The 18,947-nt window shown below is 48.4% G+C and overlaps 1 protein-coding gene across 1 annotated transcript in view; it reads right to left on the bottom strand.

The window, feature by feature from the left end:
* Positions 1 to 14,699, bottom strand: part of DNER (delta/notch like EGF repeat containing) — a 435,394-nt gene extending 420,695 nt beyond the window's left edge. Inside the window, exon 1 of the mRNA XM_007942160.2 lies at positions 14,442 to 14,699. Coding sequence (XP_007940351.2) covers positions 14,442 to 14,699 — 258 coding nt within the window. The remainder of the gene's footprint in view (positions 1 to 14,441) is intronic.
* Between the last annotated feature and the right edge of the window lie 4,248 nt (positions 14,700 to 18,947).

The following is an 18,947-nucleotide window of genomic DNA, read 5'->3' as shown; positions in this document are numbered from 1 at the left end:
AAAAATGTTTAGGAGTGAGGTGGGAGAGCTATGTCAGCCCTTCTTAGAATAGGTGTCAACTAGGGCTGTATTGAATTGTATGATCCAAAGAGACAATCAGATTGGTCCTATTAATAAAAATCTTAGCCAAAATGGAATTCTCCAAAACAAACTTTTGGGTCAAATCAGATAATTCTCAAAATATTGTAAAATATGGACATGGTATCAAACATAAAAGAGTTCTAATTAAAATTTATCAACCATTCCATTGATGAGTTGGGACAAATAAGAACCAAAAATTAAATTACAAGTTTCTAAAGGACAAAAGAATGAACATAAAGCCAAAAGAAAAATAATTAAGTAGGGAAAAATATGCACAACACAAAAGTCAAAGGGCTGATCTTCTTCACTAGAAAAGAGTTACTACAAGTCAATGAAAGAGCCCTGGTGGTGCAATAGTTGAGCACTCGGCTGCTAACCAAAAGGTTGGCAGTTTGAACCCACCAGTGTCTCTATAGGAGAAAAGACCTGGCAATGTCCTCCCACGAAGATTACAGCCTAGGAAACCCTACTATGTCCATTGAAAATCAACTCAATGGCACCTAACAACAATAACTACAAAATCAATTTCTTAATAAGCAACACAACAGAAAACCGTTGTTGCTGTTGTTAGGTGCCACTGAGTCCGTTCTGACACACAGCGACCCAGTGCACAACAGAACGACCACGGCCTGGTCCTGCGTCACCCTCACAATCCTTGCTGTGCCTGAGCCCATCACTGCAGCCACTGTGTCAATCCATCTCATTGAGGGCCTTCCTCTTCTTCACTGACCCTCTACTCTACCAAGCATGGTGTCCTTCACCGGGGACTGGTCCCTACTGACAATAGGTCCAAAGTACATGAGACAAAGTCTTGTCATCCTCACATCAAAGAAGCATTCTGGCTGTACTTCTTTCAAGACAGATTTGTTCATTCTTCTGGCCGGCCATGGTATATCCAATATTCTTCCAACACCATTAATTCAAAGGAATGTATTGTAAATCACTTCCTATGATATCTGGAAAAGGCAAAAACATAGGGACAGAAGTGAGACCAGCAGTTGTCTGTAGCAGGGCCTAGGCAGGGGGTTTGCTGCAGAAGAGTATAGGAAACTTTGAGAGATGATGGAGCTGTTCTATATTTCTTTGTGGTGACAGTTAGTCAACTGTATGTTAAAACTCACAGAACCATATGCTAAAAAGGGTAGAATTTACTGCATGTAAATTATACTTAATTTGTTTAAAAAAAAAAATTAAAGAGTCAGAGAATCTTGCATCTACGGAGTAATAGAAAAGATCAATTTGAAGTCAGAGTTCATGACGTCATTGCATTGTTCCTGTTTTAAGTCTAAAACAAATCAGCTGCTGTCAGTTCCAACTCATGGTGACCCTGTGGGTATCGGAGTAAAACCGTGCTCCATAAGGTTTTCAGTGGCTGCTTTCCTCAAAGCAGAGTGCCAGGCCTTTCTCTGGGTGAACCCAGACTGCCAACTTTCCAGTCAGTAGCCAAGCATTTAATCACTGGCACTACCCAGGGGTTATACTGGGTCTCAAAACCAAACCAAACTCTGCCCTAGAGTCGATCCCAACTCATGGTGACCCCTGTTGGGTTTCCAAGGCTGTAAATCTTTATGGAAGCAGACTGTGCCAACACTCTTTCTTCCATGGCTGGTGGGTTCAAACTACCAACCTTTCGGTTAGCGGCCAAAATACCTTAACCACGACACCACCAGAGCTCCTTATATTAAGTCCACTGAGTAAGCATTTAACATTTTTCCTGTTCTAATGCATTCCATTCTGCTTAAAACAATCTATGTAGGGTTTTGCTCCAAACAATGTATCTGAGAAGTCTGACCTGAGTGCAGTGTGAAACTGGCAAGCACCCTCATTTAGGGGATCCATCCACTCGGCCATCACAGCCCATTTTCAGACTGTCTGGGTCTGGTCTCCCACGGAAAGAAGGCACTCCGTCCTTGTCCTTTCTTGTGAGTACTTCGACCCAAGCATGCCTTCCACAAAGGAGTCTCAATCTGCCTCAGGAACCCAAAAGCAATTACAAAGTCTCCTTTAAATGAACTACAAGAACAGGGTGAGTGGCAGCATTAAAATTCTAAAGGATTTGCTTGCTTTCAGGAACTGTTAGCAAAAGATAGCAGACATGTTTCCCTTTTTAAGCGTCTTTCTTTCAAGCACACTTCTTTCATTTCCCAAATCCTCATTCATTTTCAAAAGCCCTAAACCTTTTCTTTCTCTTTAAAAAAGAAAAATCTTAACATGGCATGAACCAGAAGCATCAGTACAAAAACTAAAACTGCAGCAACTAAAAGCACTATTCTTTCTTTCTCTCCTGTTCCCCTCTGGTGCTCACTTTGAAAGTCAACTAACATGGAACTGTTTGAGTCACTGTAGTGTATGAGTGGGAGCCGTAGTGGTGCAGCAGTTAAGGTACTTGGCTGCTAACCAAAAGGTCAGTGGTTCAAACTTACCAGCTGCTCTGTGGGAAGATGGGGCAATCTGAAGATTACAGCCTTGGAAACCCTCTGGGGCAGTTCTACTCTGTCCTGCAAGCTTGCTATGAGTGGGCATCATTCGACAGTGATGGGTTTGTTTTGGTTAGTATAATAGTAATAATGCTTATAAAAAGGACATGGAGGCAGCCCTCTTCTACCTTCTCAACAGGAAGACAGAATCACCATCAGCAGCCCAAGGCTGATTCCTATGAGGCCAGACATGCCTCCACCCTCCAGCCTTTTCACCAACTCTGACACCAACCGTCCCTCCCAAGGCACTCACTACTACTCTGCTGGGTTCCATCATTCGTTGTCATGGCCACACAGAACTCACAGACAATATTGACGATTATGGGGTTTATTAGGGAAGTAACAAGCCACAATTCAGGTTTAGGAACGCACTCAGGATACAGTTCTTCAATGAGGACAGTCTCCTCTCTGCTGTGCCCTCGGACACGCCTCTCTGGCCCTTGGCTTCTCAGCCTGGCCTCTGCCTCTGTGGGCCAGGTAAGCCTCCTGCTCTGTCTCATGCCTCTTGGTTACACTGCCACTGTCTCTCTGTTGGGGGGGTTTCTCTCTGCCACACGTCTCTCTGCCAAGGAGGTCCAGTGCAGGGATCTCGGGTCCAAGGATGTACTCCACTTCCTCTCCAGCTCTTCCCTCTTGATGGCAGTGAGATCCCCTCTCTGCCTCTAGGAGGGCTCATGTTAAGCCTAGCAGAGTGACAAAACTAACCAATCCCAACATGAAAATTCTACACACCTTATTTGCATGGTCCCACCCAGTAATCTGGTGGGAGTTACAAAGACTACAGCGAGAAAAGCCATACCAAGTAATTCACCGCACTGCAACCCTATACAGGCAAACCTTGCAGATACTGTAGGTTTGGTTCCAGATCACTGCAATAAAGCAAGTATCACAATAAAGCAAGGCACACCAAGTTTTTGATTTCCCAGTACGTATAAAAGTCACGCTTACACTTCAAACCCACCAGCTGCTCCACTGAAGGGAGATGAGGTTATCTACTCCTGTGAAGACATACAACCTTGGAAGCCCAGCAGGGGTCCGATATAGTGCTGGGACACGCACCCCCAGGTAGGAGCCACTCAAAATACACAGTGACCACAGCAGTGGGCTTGAGCCTAACAATGATTGGGAAGATGGTGCTGGAGCAGGAAACTCGTCGTTCTGTCGTTCGGAAGGTCACTATGAGTTGATGTCAGCTCAACAGCTAACAAGAGTTCATACTTACAGAAGGCGCACCCTGTGCCAGCAGCTTTACAAGCAACTCTGGTTAATCCCTCCTCCATCTTATTTATGAATGAGGGCATGAGGCTGAAGAAAGCTAATAACTTTGCAAGGCCACACAGCTGCAGTACCTGGACCAGATTCCCACCCACACCCCAAATCCCTACAGCCAGCATTTCCTTTCCCTACTGCACCCACCTCTCTAGAAATAGGCTACAACCATGGTGCCCAAACATGCTGACCAAGGCCTGATTTTAAGTGAAAAGTTAAAGCCATCTACGATGACTCTCAAGCTTCAAGCAAACAGAAGACATGGACTCTGTCCATCTGTTTAACTCCCACAGAGCCCTATCACAGTGTTCTGCCTTGGAGCCTGTGCTATGGGCACCAATCAAGAAAAAAGGACCAAGAAGAAGGGAAGAAGAGCAAAGGGGAAGTCTGTTTGAGTTACCCCTGGTCAGCTCTGAACTCTGCCCTGTCCTGGGCTGTCTTCAGGATATCAGGATGTTGGAGTCCACTGTTGTGACTACTGTCTCAACCCATCCGAAGGTCCCCCCTCATTTTGGCTGACCCTCCACTTTACCAAACACGTTGCCCTTTTCTAGCAATTGGTCTTTCCTGATGACATGGTGCAAAGTGAGCAAGCCAAAGTCCCACCACCCTTGCTAAGGACACACCTGTATTTCTCATAGGACTGATCTGTTTGCTCTTCTGGTGGCCCAAGGCACACTCAGTGTTCTTCACCAATAGCACAGTTCAAGTGCATCAATTCTTCTGTCTTCCTTTTTCACTGTTCAGCTTTCATGTGCATATGAGGTCACTGAAAAGGCCATGGCTTGGGTTAGGTGCAACTTAGTCATCAGAGTGATAGCTTTTTACTACTTTAAAGAAGTCTTTGCTGCAGCTAAGTCAAATTAACCTAAATGAGAAAGTAATCTCCTTCTGTAAACATTTACAGAAACTCTTAGAACAGGGTTGGCAAACTCTTTCTGTAAAGGGCCTGACAGTCGATAGCTTTGGCTTTGTACCGTGAAAGCAGCCATAGACAACCCCTAAACAAATAAGAGAGGCTGTGTCCCAATAAAACTTTATTTATAGATCCTGAAATTTGAATTTCATACATCACACAACAGCATTCTTATTTTGAATTTTTTCATAGCTGGGAAGGGGTCTGAATTTTGCCTCCAGGCTGTACTTTGCAGACCCCTGATTTAGTCCAGCAGAAGAGATAATTTTTAAAAGAAAATTTTATTAGAATTCGATTAGAAAAAGCAAAAGCCAGGGCTACTGGGAAGACTTTTTAAAAAACCATCATATGTTCCCCAGAACAGACCTGAAATTAAGGAAAATTATTAAACAGCAAAATCAGTCTTCAGCAGGCTTCTGACTCCTGCACACAGCCCCTCCTGACACCACCCTGGAGTCGGCCTCCTGGGGCCCACAACTCACCCCCTGGAGGTCACTCATTCACCAACATTTACCTGTGTGCAGGTTCCCACCTCACAGGGGCCTGCTCTGCCCTCACCCACCCTGGAGCAAAGCTGCTTTGCTGGAGGGAACATGGAGGGGGAACTGCGAGAAGCACCCCGTCTAGAGGATAACTGCCCTAAGTTCACCTCAAGATTTTTGACTAAAGACAAGTTGTCATTAGGTGCCACTGAGTCAGTTCTGACTCACAGTGACCCTATCAGAGTACAACAGAATGAAACACTGCCTGGTTTTACCCCATCCTCACCACTGTTGCTATGAAATCAGGTCCAGGTGCTCAAACAAAAGCAAATGATGAGTGCACGAAAGTCTAGACCACCGAGTGGGCTTGGCTCTCCTTGTTCTCTTGCAGCTCTTCTTGTTCCCCCCACCCCCAATGAGGGAGGAAAAGAGGAGGGACACAAAAGTGATGCTGTGGGGAGTCAGCACCATAAGCCGAGTCTAGCACCCAGGCCGTCACGACCAAAAAACCGAGTCTCTACTGACAGACCGGTGGTCGCTTTGGAAGTCACACAGGAAAGAGGTGACATTTGGAGGCCAAGACAAAGAGCATTCCAGGTTTCCCTCTTTTGTAAAGAAAAGCATGAAACAAGCCCTTGGTTATAGATACGTGCAATGGCTGCCTTTTGTTGGGTGTCTCCTAGGCACCCGTCAATGGGCCAGACACTGCTCTGGGTCACAGCCTTCAAGGCTGCAGTCAGAATCCATTTTCGCCAATGAGGAATCCCAGCCTCAGAGAAATCAGAGACCTGCCTGAGGGGACCCAAGCTGGATCCCAGCCCAGGCCTGATGCCCAAGCCATCCATAGGTCTCCTTCTCAGAAAGAGTCTATTTTGAGATCCAAAACCCATGCTACTCAGGGAGCATGAGGACCGTGAACTCCCCTTTGAATGAGAATGACCAGGAACAAACGTAAAGGCCTGCTTTCGGCTGCCACGTGTGTGAGCAGGTGAGGCTGACTAAGGAAGACTCCGCCTCCAAGTAGAATCACCTGGACATCACTTAGCACTCGCCAGTGCCCAGCCCCTACCTCAGCCCAGTGGTCGGAGCCTGGGGGGCAGGTGGGTAGGACTCAGAGGCTCCACTTTGGGAAGAGCTCCCAGGTGATGCACTAAGCAGCCAGGGTTGAGTGCCAGCTAGGAAAAGGCTATTATTGCTGGATGCCATTGAGTCGACAGCGACCCCATGAGGTACAAAGCAGAACCACCCCACAGGGCCTTCTTGGCTGTAATCTTTACGGAAGCAGGTCACCGTGTCGTTCTCCCACGGAGCTGTGTGTGGGTTTGAACCACCAACCTTTCAGGTAGCAGCTGGGCACTTAACCATTGCCCCACCAAGGCTCCTTAGGTGACGGTGGGGAGTGGAAAATCTAAAGAAATTCTGCCTATCGGGCTCTGCTGTGCTGTGGGGTTCTGCTCTAGGGGGAGATCCTACATAGGCCCCGACTCCGGGTTAAGCAGCCTGACTACTGCTGCCTATTGAATTGGTAAACCACTGCCCGTGCGTCGATGCTGAGTCACAGCGACCCTACAGATAGAGAACTGCCCCACAGGGTCTCCAAGGCTGGCAATCTTTATGGAAGCACACTGCCACATCTTTCCCCCAAGGAGCCACTGGTGGGTCCAAGCTGAGTGCTTTGACCACTGTGCCACCAGGGCTCCTACAGAATTGGCAAGGAGATCTAAAAATAGCACTCAGGCATTGTGCTTTCTGACTCAAATCCCCTTCAGCCTCAGACGAGCGTCTCCTCTTTGGCTGAGGCTGCCGAAGGAACACAGGAAGCCACCACGGTGTCACGTGAGAAGCTCAAGCAAAGACGCTAAGGCCAGAAATTTGCTTTTGTCTGGGGGCCAAGTTGAGAAAGGTGATGTTTCCCACGGATGCACCGAACAAGCACAGTAAGAAAAGCACACGTTCAAATCACACCGATAAACACAACTGTTTCCTTCTGATACTAAAACTGTTACAAGAATTTTGACAAGCTCTATTCTTTCATTTCAAAATGAAACTTCACTGAGAATTTTTGAGAAAGCATTAGTTTATTTCAGAATAAAAAGAACTAAACATTTAAACACATTTTAAATACATTAAATTCTTCCTTTTTTAACTTATGCTGTAGCATAACTCATCCTCCCCAACCCACTGCCATGGAGCGATTCTGACTCACAGTGACCCTAGAGGACAGAGCAAAACTGCTCCGTACAGTTTCCGAGGCTGTCAATCTTACAGAAGCAGACTGCCTCATCTTTCTCCCATGCAGCGGCTGGTGGTTTCAAACCACCAACATTTTGATTAGCATCCCAATGCTTTAACCACAGTATCTCCAGAGCTCCTTAATTCATCCTCGTAGGGAGAAAAAGCTGAATCCATTCATTAAAAGGCAACACTCCCAGAGCAAATCAATGTGATCACATTCGGTAGGAAATCCATAATCCTTCCACCAACCTCACATTTGTGCAACATCTTACTTTTTTTTTCTAAAAACTTTGACCATTCATTCTCCCACACTGCATTGCACTTACTGGAAAAACCAACACCTTCTCATTTGTGACATTATTTTTATAAAGAAAAGAAGCATTATTAGTCCATTTTAGTGATATAAACACTGAGGTTAAAGGATGTTCAATTATGCTCCCAAGGTCACAAAAAGTGAACAGAAAAGTTGGTGAAAGAAAGAAGCTATCTCTCTGGACATTCCACATTCTTTGCACATTCCACAATACGTGTGCTCATGTGAATGTTCATGTGTGTGCCAACCGCAGTTGTTGCGGTTGTCAGTTGCTGTGTAGTTCATCCCAACTCACAGCAACCCTGTGGGTTACAAGGTGAGACTGCTCCATGGGGTTTCCTTGGTTGTCATTTTAACAGCTAGCCCTGTCTTTCCGGGTGGGTTTGAACTGCCAACATTTAGGTTAACAGACGCAAACCATTGGTGCCACCCAGGGACCTTCAGAATCCAGGACAAAGAACTAGAGTCCTTACCTGCTGCTTGTTAGCAAACCCCACTGGGAAACGGGTTCAGCGGAAGCACAGCCGGTCTCCTGTTAGCAGGCTGAATCAGAGGACAGTGTTATTCAATCCACTTAATGAGTAAAATTAGCTGCAAGACTGCAGCTGTACAAGTCGCTTTTTCCCTCCCAGTGCAGAAACTGACATATTTTCAGTATAATCCCAAAGGCCAGGATCCCTAGGGAACAGCCAATGAAAAAACAAACAGGTACCTGGCTGTTTGAATACCTGACAAAGAATTAGTTCAAACTTAAATAACCCCTCCCATTGGATGGATGGCCTGATGGAAGGGAGGTGGTGCCTCTGTGCTACTCATAGGAAAAGTACCGCCTCTCCAGTCCCCTTCCCCAAACGAGACAGAAAGGCAGCACAGGCTCGGGTTGTAAGCACGCCCAAGTGTTCTCAGGGCCTCCAGAGATAACTGTATTTCTTTTATTTGCTTGTTGTGATAGTTAAATGACTTCCGTGCGGATCTAGGATTCCAGCTCTGAGGTCGATGGTCCCACAAGAGGCATGTGATCATCTGATATGTCCTCATCACCCCATGCCTTTCCACTCCAGCTAAGCACAGTCACACAAGCTCAGTGCTTTACAGCAAGATGAAATCTCAGAAATCACCTTGTCCTCCTTTTCCTGATAAGCCTCGAGAAGGTTGGGTCTCGGGCTCAAGGTCACACAGCTAAAAATGAGAGGTCCAGCAGTGTACCTCCACACCAGCACACTTTATACTCTGCAGGCCTGCATCAAGCCAGGCTACCTGCTTCAAATGCCAGCTCTAGCACTGACTAGTGGTGTGACCTTGGGCCTGTCGCTTAACCTTCATCTATAAAATGGGGACAGTAACAGCACCCAACTCACAGGACATTGTCTCAGACTGGGTTATCTGAAGAAGCAAAACCAGGGACACTTAGGGAAAGAGAAAGAGAGAGAAAGGGAAGAAAAAATTATTTCAAGGAAATGACTCATGCAGTTGTAGAGGCTGCAGAGTCCGGAGTGTATGGCTCAAACATCAAGCTGGAGGCTTCTCCTGACTCGTGCAGTTGCAGGAGCTGATGAACTCAAGATTGTCAGGTAGGACAGCAGGCTGCAGGCTGCTGAGGCTGATGGATCCAAGATCTGCAGGTAAAACGGCAGACTGTTGGCTCGCAGGCTGCAAAGGCAACACAGCAGGCCACTGGTTCCAGTCCAGGAACTGGAGATGCTGGTGGGCCAGGTGCAGGATCCAAAATAAGCAAGGCCAGAGATCTTTCCCAAAGCTTCTCCACATACACGGGAAACAGACCACACCCTGAAAGCAACTCCCCTTCAACTGATTCACTACTCACAGCAGATTCCACCATGAAGGTGGTTATACCACATCTAGTCTCATCATGGGGAATAACCACATCCAGCTGCCAAGCCACTCAAAATCACAGCCCAGCCAAGACGACACACTACCTTAACTACCAGAGACACTGAGAGGACTGGAGGGAGATATGTGTAAGTATCTACACTGGGATAGTGCTGGTCCTTGATAAGTGCTCAGGGAAGGAGTAGATCCCCTCATCACACCTCTGTAAATTAGCTCTCCATATACAATTTTAGTATCCATTGAATTGCTCGTGATTTAAAATGTTCAAAAAAAAAAAGCTTAAGACATTTAGAAAACACATTGGAAGTGTTACGTGACTGTAGAGGTAATTTCAAAATGAGAGACCCTGGATTAGTCATGCTATCAAAACGAGCCTCAGTTTCTACATCTGACCAAAGGAGATGATGATACGTATCCCATCTACCTCACCAGTTAGGACCATAAGCACACAAAGATGGAGATGTGTGCAGAAAGTTTAAAGGGAGAGAGGGGAGGAGAGAGAGAGAAACAAAGAAATGAACAGGAGGGAGGGAGGGAAAAAGAGAGGGAAGGAGAGAAGGCAGGAAGGAAGACAGGGAGGGGAAGAGGCAAAGAGTGACAGCACGGGGCCCCACAGGAGCTCAGTGACTCAGAGCACCTGATGACTTGAATCCTCCCAAAAACCCTGGGGTGAGAATCCTGAAGAATCAGAATGGATGCTGTTTGGGCCCTCTTGTGCCAGTCTAACAGAAATACCACAAACAGGATGGCTTGAACAAATGGAGATTTATTTCTGACAGTTTTGGAGGCTGTAAGGGTCAAAGTTCAAAGTCCCAAACTCTAGCGGCTGGGTGAAAGCCCCTCAACCTTGGGCTTCAGCTCTGCCTCTTGCTCCTGGCCCACTGAAGCTGGAGGCTTCCTTCACTCAGCTGCCAGCTGCTGAGGCCAACAAACCCAAGGTTAACTAGTAAAAGGGCACAGTCCCAATACTACTAAACCACACAGCAGGTCATTGATTCAAGTTCATGAAGAGTCCCAAGATCAGCTGACAACATGGCTGCTGCTGAATGAAGACTTGGCTACACACAGGGTCCAAACGTGCCAAAAAGCTCAGACCTTTCTCAAAGCTGTCATCTTATGTGCTGGAAGCAGACTGCATCCCTGAGGCAGCTACTCAGGTGCTCCAGTAGATTTCACCACGGAGTTGATGACCAGTCTCATCATGGGGAATGACTACATTCAGCTGTCCAATCACTCAAAACCAGGCCTGGCCAAGATGCCACAGACATCCAACTAAAATTTTAGCCCAACTATCAAGCCCAGTGATGTCTCAATGTCTCTGCCTCTGTCTCTCTCATGCACAGTCCCCCAAGAGAGTATGAGAAAGGTTGATTGCTCATATAATGAGCCTTTCTGGGAGAGAGCTGAGAGATTTTCTTCACATATAGGTAAAACTCCATTTTCAATTTATCCAGGGAACATCCAGTCCTATTTCAGAAAAAGGTCCAAAAACGGCTTGAGAGAGCAGAGAAAGGACTGGCCTGGGAGTTTGCTGCAGTTACGGATGGGGTTGGGGGGTCAAGGCAAGGGCTCCTGCTGTGTGAACCTCCCTTTGGTGCCAAAGGAGGGGGCACCTGGGCTTTGTTAACAGCCTGTGTAGATATAGGACAATGACCCTGAGAGGCACAAAGGGTTTACCCCTGATGACCCACCTAAAGGTTGGCGGTTCAAATCCACCTTGCTGCACCAAAAGGAAGGAGTGAGGCTTAAAAGCTGTCAGCAGTCAAACATCAAAAAAATGGAGTCAGGTAAATCTCATTCTCAAAGATGAGGCAATCAAGACCCAGTTGGTTTAAATCACCTGTCACAGCAGATTGAACCTGAGCCAGTCAACTTCAGAACCTACGTGCCCTCCTTCACCCACCAGAGTCCCCACACGCTGTGAGGACCAGGAAGCCCTTCACTCAGGCGACACAAGAAACCTTGCCTCAACTCTGTGGGCCTGCCCAGCGTCAACCAGCCAACCCCCAAACGTCAAAGGCACCTTCATCCACTGAATCCCGATTGCCCATTTGTATTTCCTTAGAATTCTCCACACAAGGAAAGGAAACTTCAGGGCCATGTCCTGGTGCTTCCGTTGCTAACACTATTGTCTTTGTAGCTGGAATAGGAAGAGACACTCTGTTTAATGAACTCTCCTCACACAGAGATAAAATCCCATTGTCAATGGACCCCGTGAGCATTAGGTCTTATTTCAGCAACCACACTGTCTGCAATGGCTTACATTCATTTTCTTTATCTGTAATTGGGTGGTTTTTTCCCATCTGAGTAATTTCTCTGTTGGGATTGCTTTTTCTTTTTTCTTTTTTCTTTTTTTTTTCCTCAGAGAAAATGAGTCTCAAGTCTTAACTGCAAGATAACAAAAGATTACACTGAAATCATCAAGAATCAATTTTTTTATGGGTTATAAGGCTCTGAATCATCTCCGTAAGTTCTCCTGGGTAACCAAGCCTGATCAGGTTCCAAATGTGCTAAGCTTTTCTGTTAGAATTACAGCAACTTCAGCTCTCTTTTCAATTCAGAATTCAGAGTGCCTAGTGCTGCTTTCTCCTCAGGTGGGGAGTCTTCAGATGGCTGATCCTGCCTCAGATGGGAGCCAGCTAGGAAACGTGAGTCTGTGGAGAACCACTCCGTTCTGTTCATGTGTTAGTTCAGGACCGTTTTCTGGATATATTATAAATCAAATGGTGACTTAGGACAACTCAGAACATGTAAGCTTCCCTGAGAGTCATCTTTCAGGAGTACTCAAGACCTCCTTCCCCTGCTTCAAGATTTCTTGCAGCCATTTTTAGAGTCACTAAAAATATCTCAGAGTTGAGATGAATTCCCAGTGTCCAGTCTTTCTTCCCACTTCCTTAAACTGAGAAGCACTCTGACCCACCTTCTCTCGCCATCCCCACCATACCCTGGGGCCAAACCATCTCTTTCTAAAATGGAAGTCAGACACACAAGTGTAACCACAATTTGATAGCAGCATCAAGACAACTCATTTCTTCACAAGCCATATAAATCATCGATCAACCAAGCAAATTAGTATGAAGCCACTCTTCGGATTTTCATTTGAAGTTTTTTTTTGTTGTTATTGTTGTTTTTAAAGCAAGATTTTGTGTGACTGGTTAGAATGGTTCCAACAGGTATTTCCTCAAACTTGCTCTCGCCCCCTCCCTTCCTCCCTCCCTCCGTGTGTGTGTGTGTGTGTCACACACACACACACACACCCCACCCCACAGTCATCTCCTTTGAGGAAACTAAAGCTTATGGAAGCTAGCTAACAAAAGGAGGACAACATAGAAAAGATGAATTCAGGTTGCCTCTTTGCTATTAAAGAAAAAAAAATACGAGTCATAACAAAAGTCGTGGCTGGTCCTGGAGAGAACAATCATGGGAGAAGGAAGGGCTGCTTATGCACAGGGAGACAGCTCAGGGTGCAGAAGAGTATGAAGGGATGGACACTGGGAGGAGGTAACTATGGGGAGGAAGTGGGAGGAGAGCTGCTGCATTGTAAATTTTGGTCAATGACATGAGACAAAGTATATGTGAACTGCTGTATGAAAAGTGAATTTACTCTGTAAATCTTCACCCAAATCCTAATTTAAAAAAAAAAAAAAAAAAGGCGTGGCTGGTAAGGTCAAGCTTCTCCATCTCATTCACCTCTAGGAAAAAAAATATGAAAGCCAACCCTACATAAACGACAGCGTTTTCTCCCACTGAGTTTTTGACCATTCTCAAGAGGAGTTCTTCAAGGATTTTTATCACATTTATACCAAACAACTCCGTCTGAACATAAGAAAGAAAACGATCCCACACATGCCCCACACTCTCGTGGTTTCGTTTAGTTATTTCAGACAAGTTCACTATTGGCCCCGGCTCTGGTATAGCGGCTTCAGGTTGTTGTCCCTGAGCATACAGGGTAACCTAACCGTCTACTGAAAATGCCCATGTTCGTAGGTTAGGAAATTTCACTAACCTTTAACACACTTATACTCCAATCTCATTTAGTGCCTTCTGCCTAAAGCTCCTGGAAATCCCAAACCCACGGGCGGCCGCGAACCATCTCCTTTCGCTCCCACGGCCAAACGCCTCCTCCAGGCTTCCCTGCGCCGTGTTCGCGCCCAGCTTGCCGGTCCCAGGCGTGTTCCTCCGGAGCCGGCCAACCGGGGGGGGGGGGGGACGACACATGTGCCACGACCCCCTCAAGTCCTCCGACTGTCCCAACACACCCTCCAGAGCCCAGAAAAGGCTGACTGTAGGCCGCAGGGAGGAAGGCATTCTTCCTGCCAGAGCCCTCAAGGATCAGGAAAGGAAGAAAGTGCCTGACCACCTGGCCCGGGGTCCGCCATCCCCTGCCTCCCACACGGTGCACCCTGGCGATGCGCAAGGACCAGGGGGACGCGGAGCACGGGCCACCTGGACGCTCGGGGAGGGCACAGAGACCGCGCTCTATCCCAGCGTGGCTGCGCCGGGTCGAAAGCGTGCGCCACTCGGTGGCCAGCGATCGTGCCAACAGGACCGGGACACGGGTGGCTGCCAGGCCCTGGAGCGCGCGCCCAGAGAGCCCCAAGTTGGCACCGCCCGAGGACCATGGTGGACAGGGGAGTGACACCTGCAGAGTCGGCCAGGGAATCCGCGTCCACGCGGACCGAGAGCCCGGATCCAGCCCGCTCGCTACAGAGGAGAAGCCAGGGCCAGGCACGCGGGCGCCCAGCAACCGGCAGCGCGCAGCAGCCGGCGAGGACAAGCTACGGGTCTCAGGCCCGCGCTGCGCCGCCGCAACTCACCTGGCAGTTGGCGCCCGAGACCCCGGAGGGGCAGGTACAGCCGTAGCCGGGCTGGCCGGCCTCGGCCGGGGTGCACACGCCCCCGTTCCGGCAGGGCTGCGCGGCGCACGGCCCCGGAGCAGGCTGGGGCGCGGCGGGCACCGGGCCGGCCAGGCAGCCGGGGCCGAGCAGCAGCAGTAGTAGCAGGGCCGGCCCGGGCATCAGCGGCTCAGCGGCTGTGAGGGGGTGCTGGGGATCCCGGGCGCGGCGGGGCGGCATGGCCGGGCGGCGCGGGCTCGGAACGGGAGCCGGATGCGGAGCTGAGCTGGGCGCGGCGGCGGCGCGGGCTGCTGGGCGGGCCAGGAGCCTCCTGCAGCTGCCGATCCGATGTTCCCCGGGCAACGGTGGGCGGGGCCTGGGGGGCGGGGTCACCGGGGGTGGGGCCACAGGGGGCGGGGCAGCTGTGGGGCCGGGGTCCTAGACTGCTGCCGGCGGGACCATGGACGCCTCCGCTGTTCTCCCCCCCTGACCGCCACGGACGCCCTTCCACGCCGCCCTGCCCCAGGGGAAGGGGCGTGGAGACCCTTCTCCCGCAGGGAGGTGGGACAGGAGGAGCAAGAAGGCGAAGGTGGAGGCGGCTCTAAGGGGTGGGAGCTTGGTTCCCCGTCCCGGGTGCGTCAATAAGGACCCCGGAGGCAGCGGTGGGGCGCGGGTCAGGGAGCAGTTCGGCGGGAAAGGGGATGGAGGGTCGCGCAGGCGGGAGAAAGAACTTCACTGGCTCCGGGAGGACGCAGCAGGGGCGCCCCCCACCGGCCGGGCAGGGGCTGCGGGGGCGCGCGGGGCCCGGGGAGGGGCAGCCTCCTGGCGCAGCGTCCCTGAGACCGCCGCGGGCCCGGCCGTACCTCCTCGCTGGGGCCCGGGCCCCCTCCCACGGCCCTTCCTGCGCCCACAGGGCTCTCTCGGCCACCCTGTAGTCCCGGCCCAGCCACCGCCCCGCCTCCGGGCGCGCTAGGAAAGGACCTTGCGTCGGCTGTGCGCGCCCTGAAGCTCTGTCCTTGGTGCTGACCGAGGAGGCTCTATTCTCGCGTGCCCTGCCTCAGGGCGGAGCCGGCCGCGCCAGCGAGAAATGCGTGACTATGGCGGTCGAGAGGTGGAAGAGGCCGCGAGGACACCGTGTCCAGCCCTGTCGTTGACCAGAGGAGGAAACTGAGGCCCAGACAGGCTGGACTGGCACCCAGTGGGTCAGTTGATTCCCAGACTAGAACAGCTTCAGAACTCCTGGAAGAACAGTTCTGAAGGGCAGGAGGGACTACAGCGCTCTGCGTGAGAGCATGCACCGTGACCTACTTCGGGGGGAGCTCTTCCAGACGGCCTAGTTAGGCTGGCTCAGGAAGCAAACACCAAGGTCAAGTTCTGGCGGTTAAAACGCATGCAGCCTCATCTCCTCCTATGCAACCTTCCCATCCTCTGCTATGTTTATATAGGAGCGCAGGTACTTGTGACCTTGTTTTAAGGTGCTCAGGTTGAAAAAGGAAAATGGTACTCCCTTGGATTGACAGTTTGGGTACATTTTTTTCGTTAGGGAACACAAAAATCGTTTTTGGAAAACATAGGCAAATAAGAAAGCAAAGTGAGAACATGAGCCCATACAAATGGGTGCCATTAAAAAACAGCCAGGGCTGCTGAAAGTGTCCCAGGGGAAAGCGAGGCAATCTGCCCAGCCCTCCCAGTCCTGTTCTAACAGGAGCAAATGCCAGGCGCTCATGCCTTAGGGGATGCCTAGTATCCATATGGCCATTTCGGGAAGTCACTGATACCCAGACGGGTGTGCCTGCAGCCGGGCACTTAGTGACTTCTTCCCTCCCAGTGGATCAGAGCAGTTAGTACACTTTCTCTCGCACCTGCCATCTGAGACCTCCTCTTTTTAAAATCTTAATTGTGTGCCACGTCAGCACCCTCTACTGGTGCTTGTTCATCCTCCAGGTGTTTCTCCCACTTCTGTGCCCCTGGAGTGTGAGTTCTTCTGTGAAACTATCTTCTCTTACCTTAAAACCTGGATGAATGCTGTTTGCTCCCTTCCATCAGTACATACGTCGAAGTGCAGCAAAATGTACTAGACAACATGTCCTGAACTAGTCCTGAACTAGTTCAAATCACACTTTACGATGTATTTTTTTTCCAAGCAACCCCCTGGGTGTGAATTTCCTATCAGTTTGAAATATGAAAGAAACAGCAGTGGTTTTATTACCGAGATGCTGATTTCTGAATTGTCCAGGTAAGATTTAACATGGTTTATTCTCTCTTACTTTAATCTTTAAAAGGCATATTTTGGCAGAGACAATCCAACACCATTTCATTTTTCTCCCAGCCAAACAGGAAGACTAAATCTTCCAGCCCCCTTGCTGGGACCACGTGTTTAGCTCTGGCCAATAAAGCATGATCTCGTAAGCCCAGGCCTCAAAACATCCACACTCCAAGCACCATTCAAGGGTTAACTATTATTACATTATTATAACCATTCTCGCTCTCTGAGAAATGGGTCTTTTATGTAGGGTCTGAAGGCAGACCTGGTAGTTGGCTGACAGTTTCCAATCATCTTCAAGAAACTCAAATACCTCGCAGCACTATTTACAATAGCCAAAACATGGAAACAACCTAGATGTCCATCAACTGAGGAATGGGTAACCAAACTATGGTACATACACACAATGGAATACTATGCAACACTAAAGAATAACGTTGTTGTTGTTGTTATTTGCCGTCGAGTCGGCCCCAACTCATAGCGACCCCTCCTTGGGTTTCCAAGGCAGTATCACTACGGAAGTAGGATTGCCCAACCTTCCTTCTGAGGAGTGGCTGGTGGGTTTGAACCGCCAGCCTTCTGGTTAGCAGTCAAGTGCCTTAGGCACTATGCTACCAGAGCTCCTAAGAATAATGTAGAATCTGCAAAACACCGCATAATGTGGATGAACTTGGAGGACATTATGCTGAGTGAAATAAGTCAATCACAAAAGGACAAATATTGTATTAGTCTGTTATTGTAAAAGTTAAGGAAAGGTTTATCTATTGGAGGAAATTTTCTTTGTTGGTTACCAGGAGTGGGAGGGGAGGGAAGGGAACGCTGTTAGATAGATAGAGATAAATATTGATTTGGGTGAAGAGAAGGGCAATGTACCAAATTGAGTGACCAATATGGCAGCATTGAGGATGAGAAAGACATAGAGAGGTCCATGAGAAGTACAGACAACAAATATGAACCCTTTTGCATATACAGTGCTGAGTTGTCAGTGAAGGCAAACATGGGTATATGGATGGATAGATAGGTGGACAGGCTAAACAATTAGGTATGTCTAAATGGGGAGTGTATCCAAGATCATATATAGGGTTGGCAGACAATGGTCCTATAAGTTTATGTGAATGATCAGAATTCCCAGGTGTATAGTAGAGCCGACAAGGGGCAAGGTTATGGTCATTGCTTGGTCACAGCCAGCTACCCAGAGGGACCAAATAGTTGATCCTGCGGGCTTGGGACCATAGTTGCAGGGAACATCAAGCTCAATTGGCATAACATACTATACAAAACATTGTTCCACCTCCTACTTTGGCGAGTAGCGACTGGGATCTTAAAAGCTAGCAAGCTGCCATCTAGATGCAACGATGGTCTCTCCTCGTCAAGAAGAAAGAAGAAAACCAAAATTAATGGAAACAATCAGTCCTAGTGACTGGTACACCATCCGATCTGCAACCTATACAACTATGAGACCAGAAGAACTAGATGGTGCCTGGCTACCACTGTCATCTACTTGGAAGGGATGTAGGAGATCCTGGATAGAGAGGGAGAACAATGTGGTACAAAACTCAAAATCATTTGGAGGCAAAAAAAAAAAAAAAGAAGAAGAAGGTGGGGACCAGGTTTTCTGGTCCAATAGAGCCTGGTGGAACCACTGAGACTGTGGCCCCTAGCTATCCTTCAGGTCTGGAATTGAACCCACACCTGTGGTTTCCAGCCAAACAAAGCACAGGCATTTGAGTTAAACATTTACCTCAAATAGACACACGCCCTGGAGAGAACAATCATGGGAGAAGGAAGGGCTGCTTATGCACAGGGAAACAGCTCAGGGGGGCAGGAGAGTATGGAGGGATGGACACTGGGAAGAGGTAACTATGGGGAGGGGGAGCTGTTGCATTGTAAATTTTGGTCAATGACATGAGACAAAGTATATGTGAACTGCTGTATGAAAAATGAATTTACGCTGTAAATCTTCACCCAAATCAAAATAAAATTAAAAAAAAAAACTCAAATACCTAGCTAAAGAGTCCAACTAATATATTTTCTTGTCATATTTTCAGAAGTGACTAAAATAATGATGGCTCTACATTTGAATTAAAGCTAAAAAAAAATCAAGTATGCAGGCATTTGGTTCTTATTATGAAATTGGTTAAGTAGCTCAGCTGCTAAGTGAAAGGTTGACAGTTTGAATTCACCCAGAGATACTTGGGAAGAAAGACCTAGCAATGTATTCCTGA

The sequence above is a fragment of the Orycteropus afer genome, unplaced genomic scaffold (assembly GCF_000298275.1).
Source record: "Orycteropus afer afer isolate SDZICR_OR568_19922 unplaced genomic scaffold, OryAfe1.0 scaffold00006, whole genome shotgun sequence".
In the NCBI taxonomy this organism is placed as follows: domain Eukaryota; kingdom Metazoa; phylum Chordata; class Mammalia; order Tubulidentata; family Orycteropodidae; genus Orycteropus; species Orycteropus afer.
Note: the sequence above shows the minus strand (reverse complement) of the source record. Positions and strands in the feature narration are given on the sequence as shown.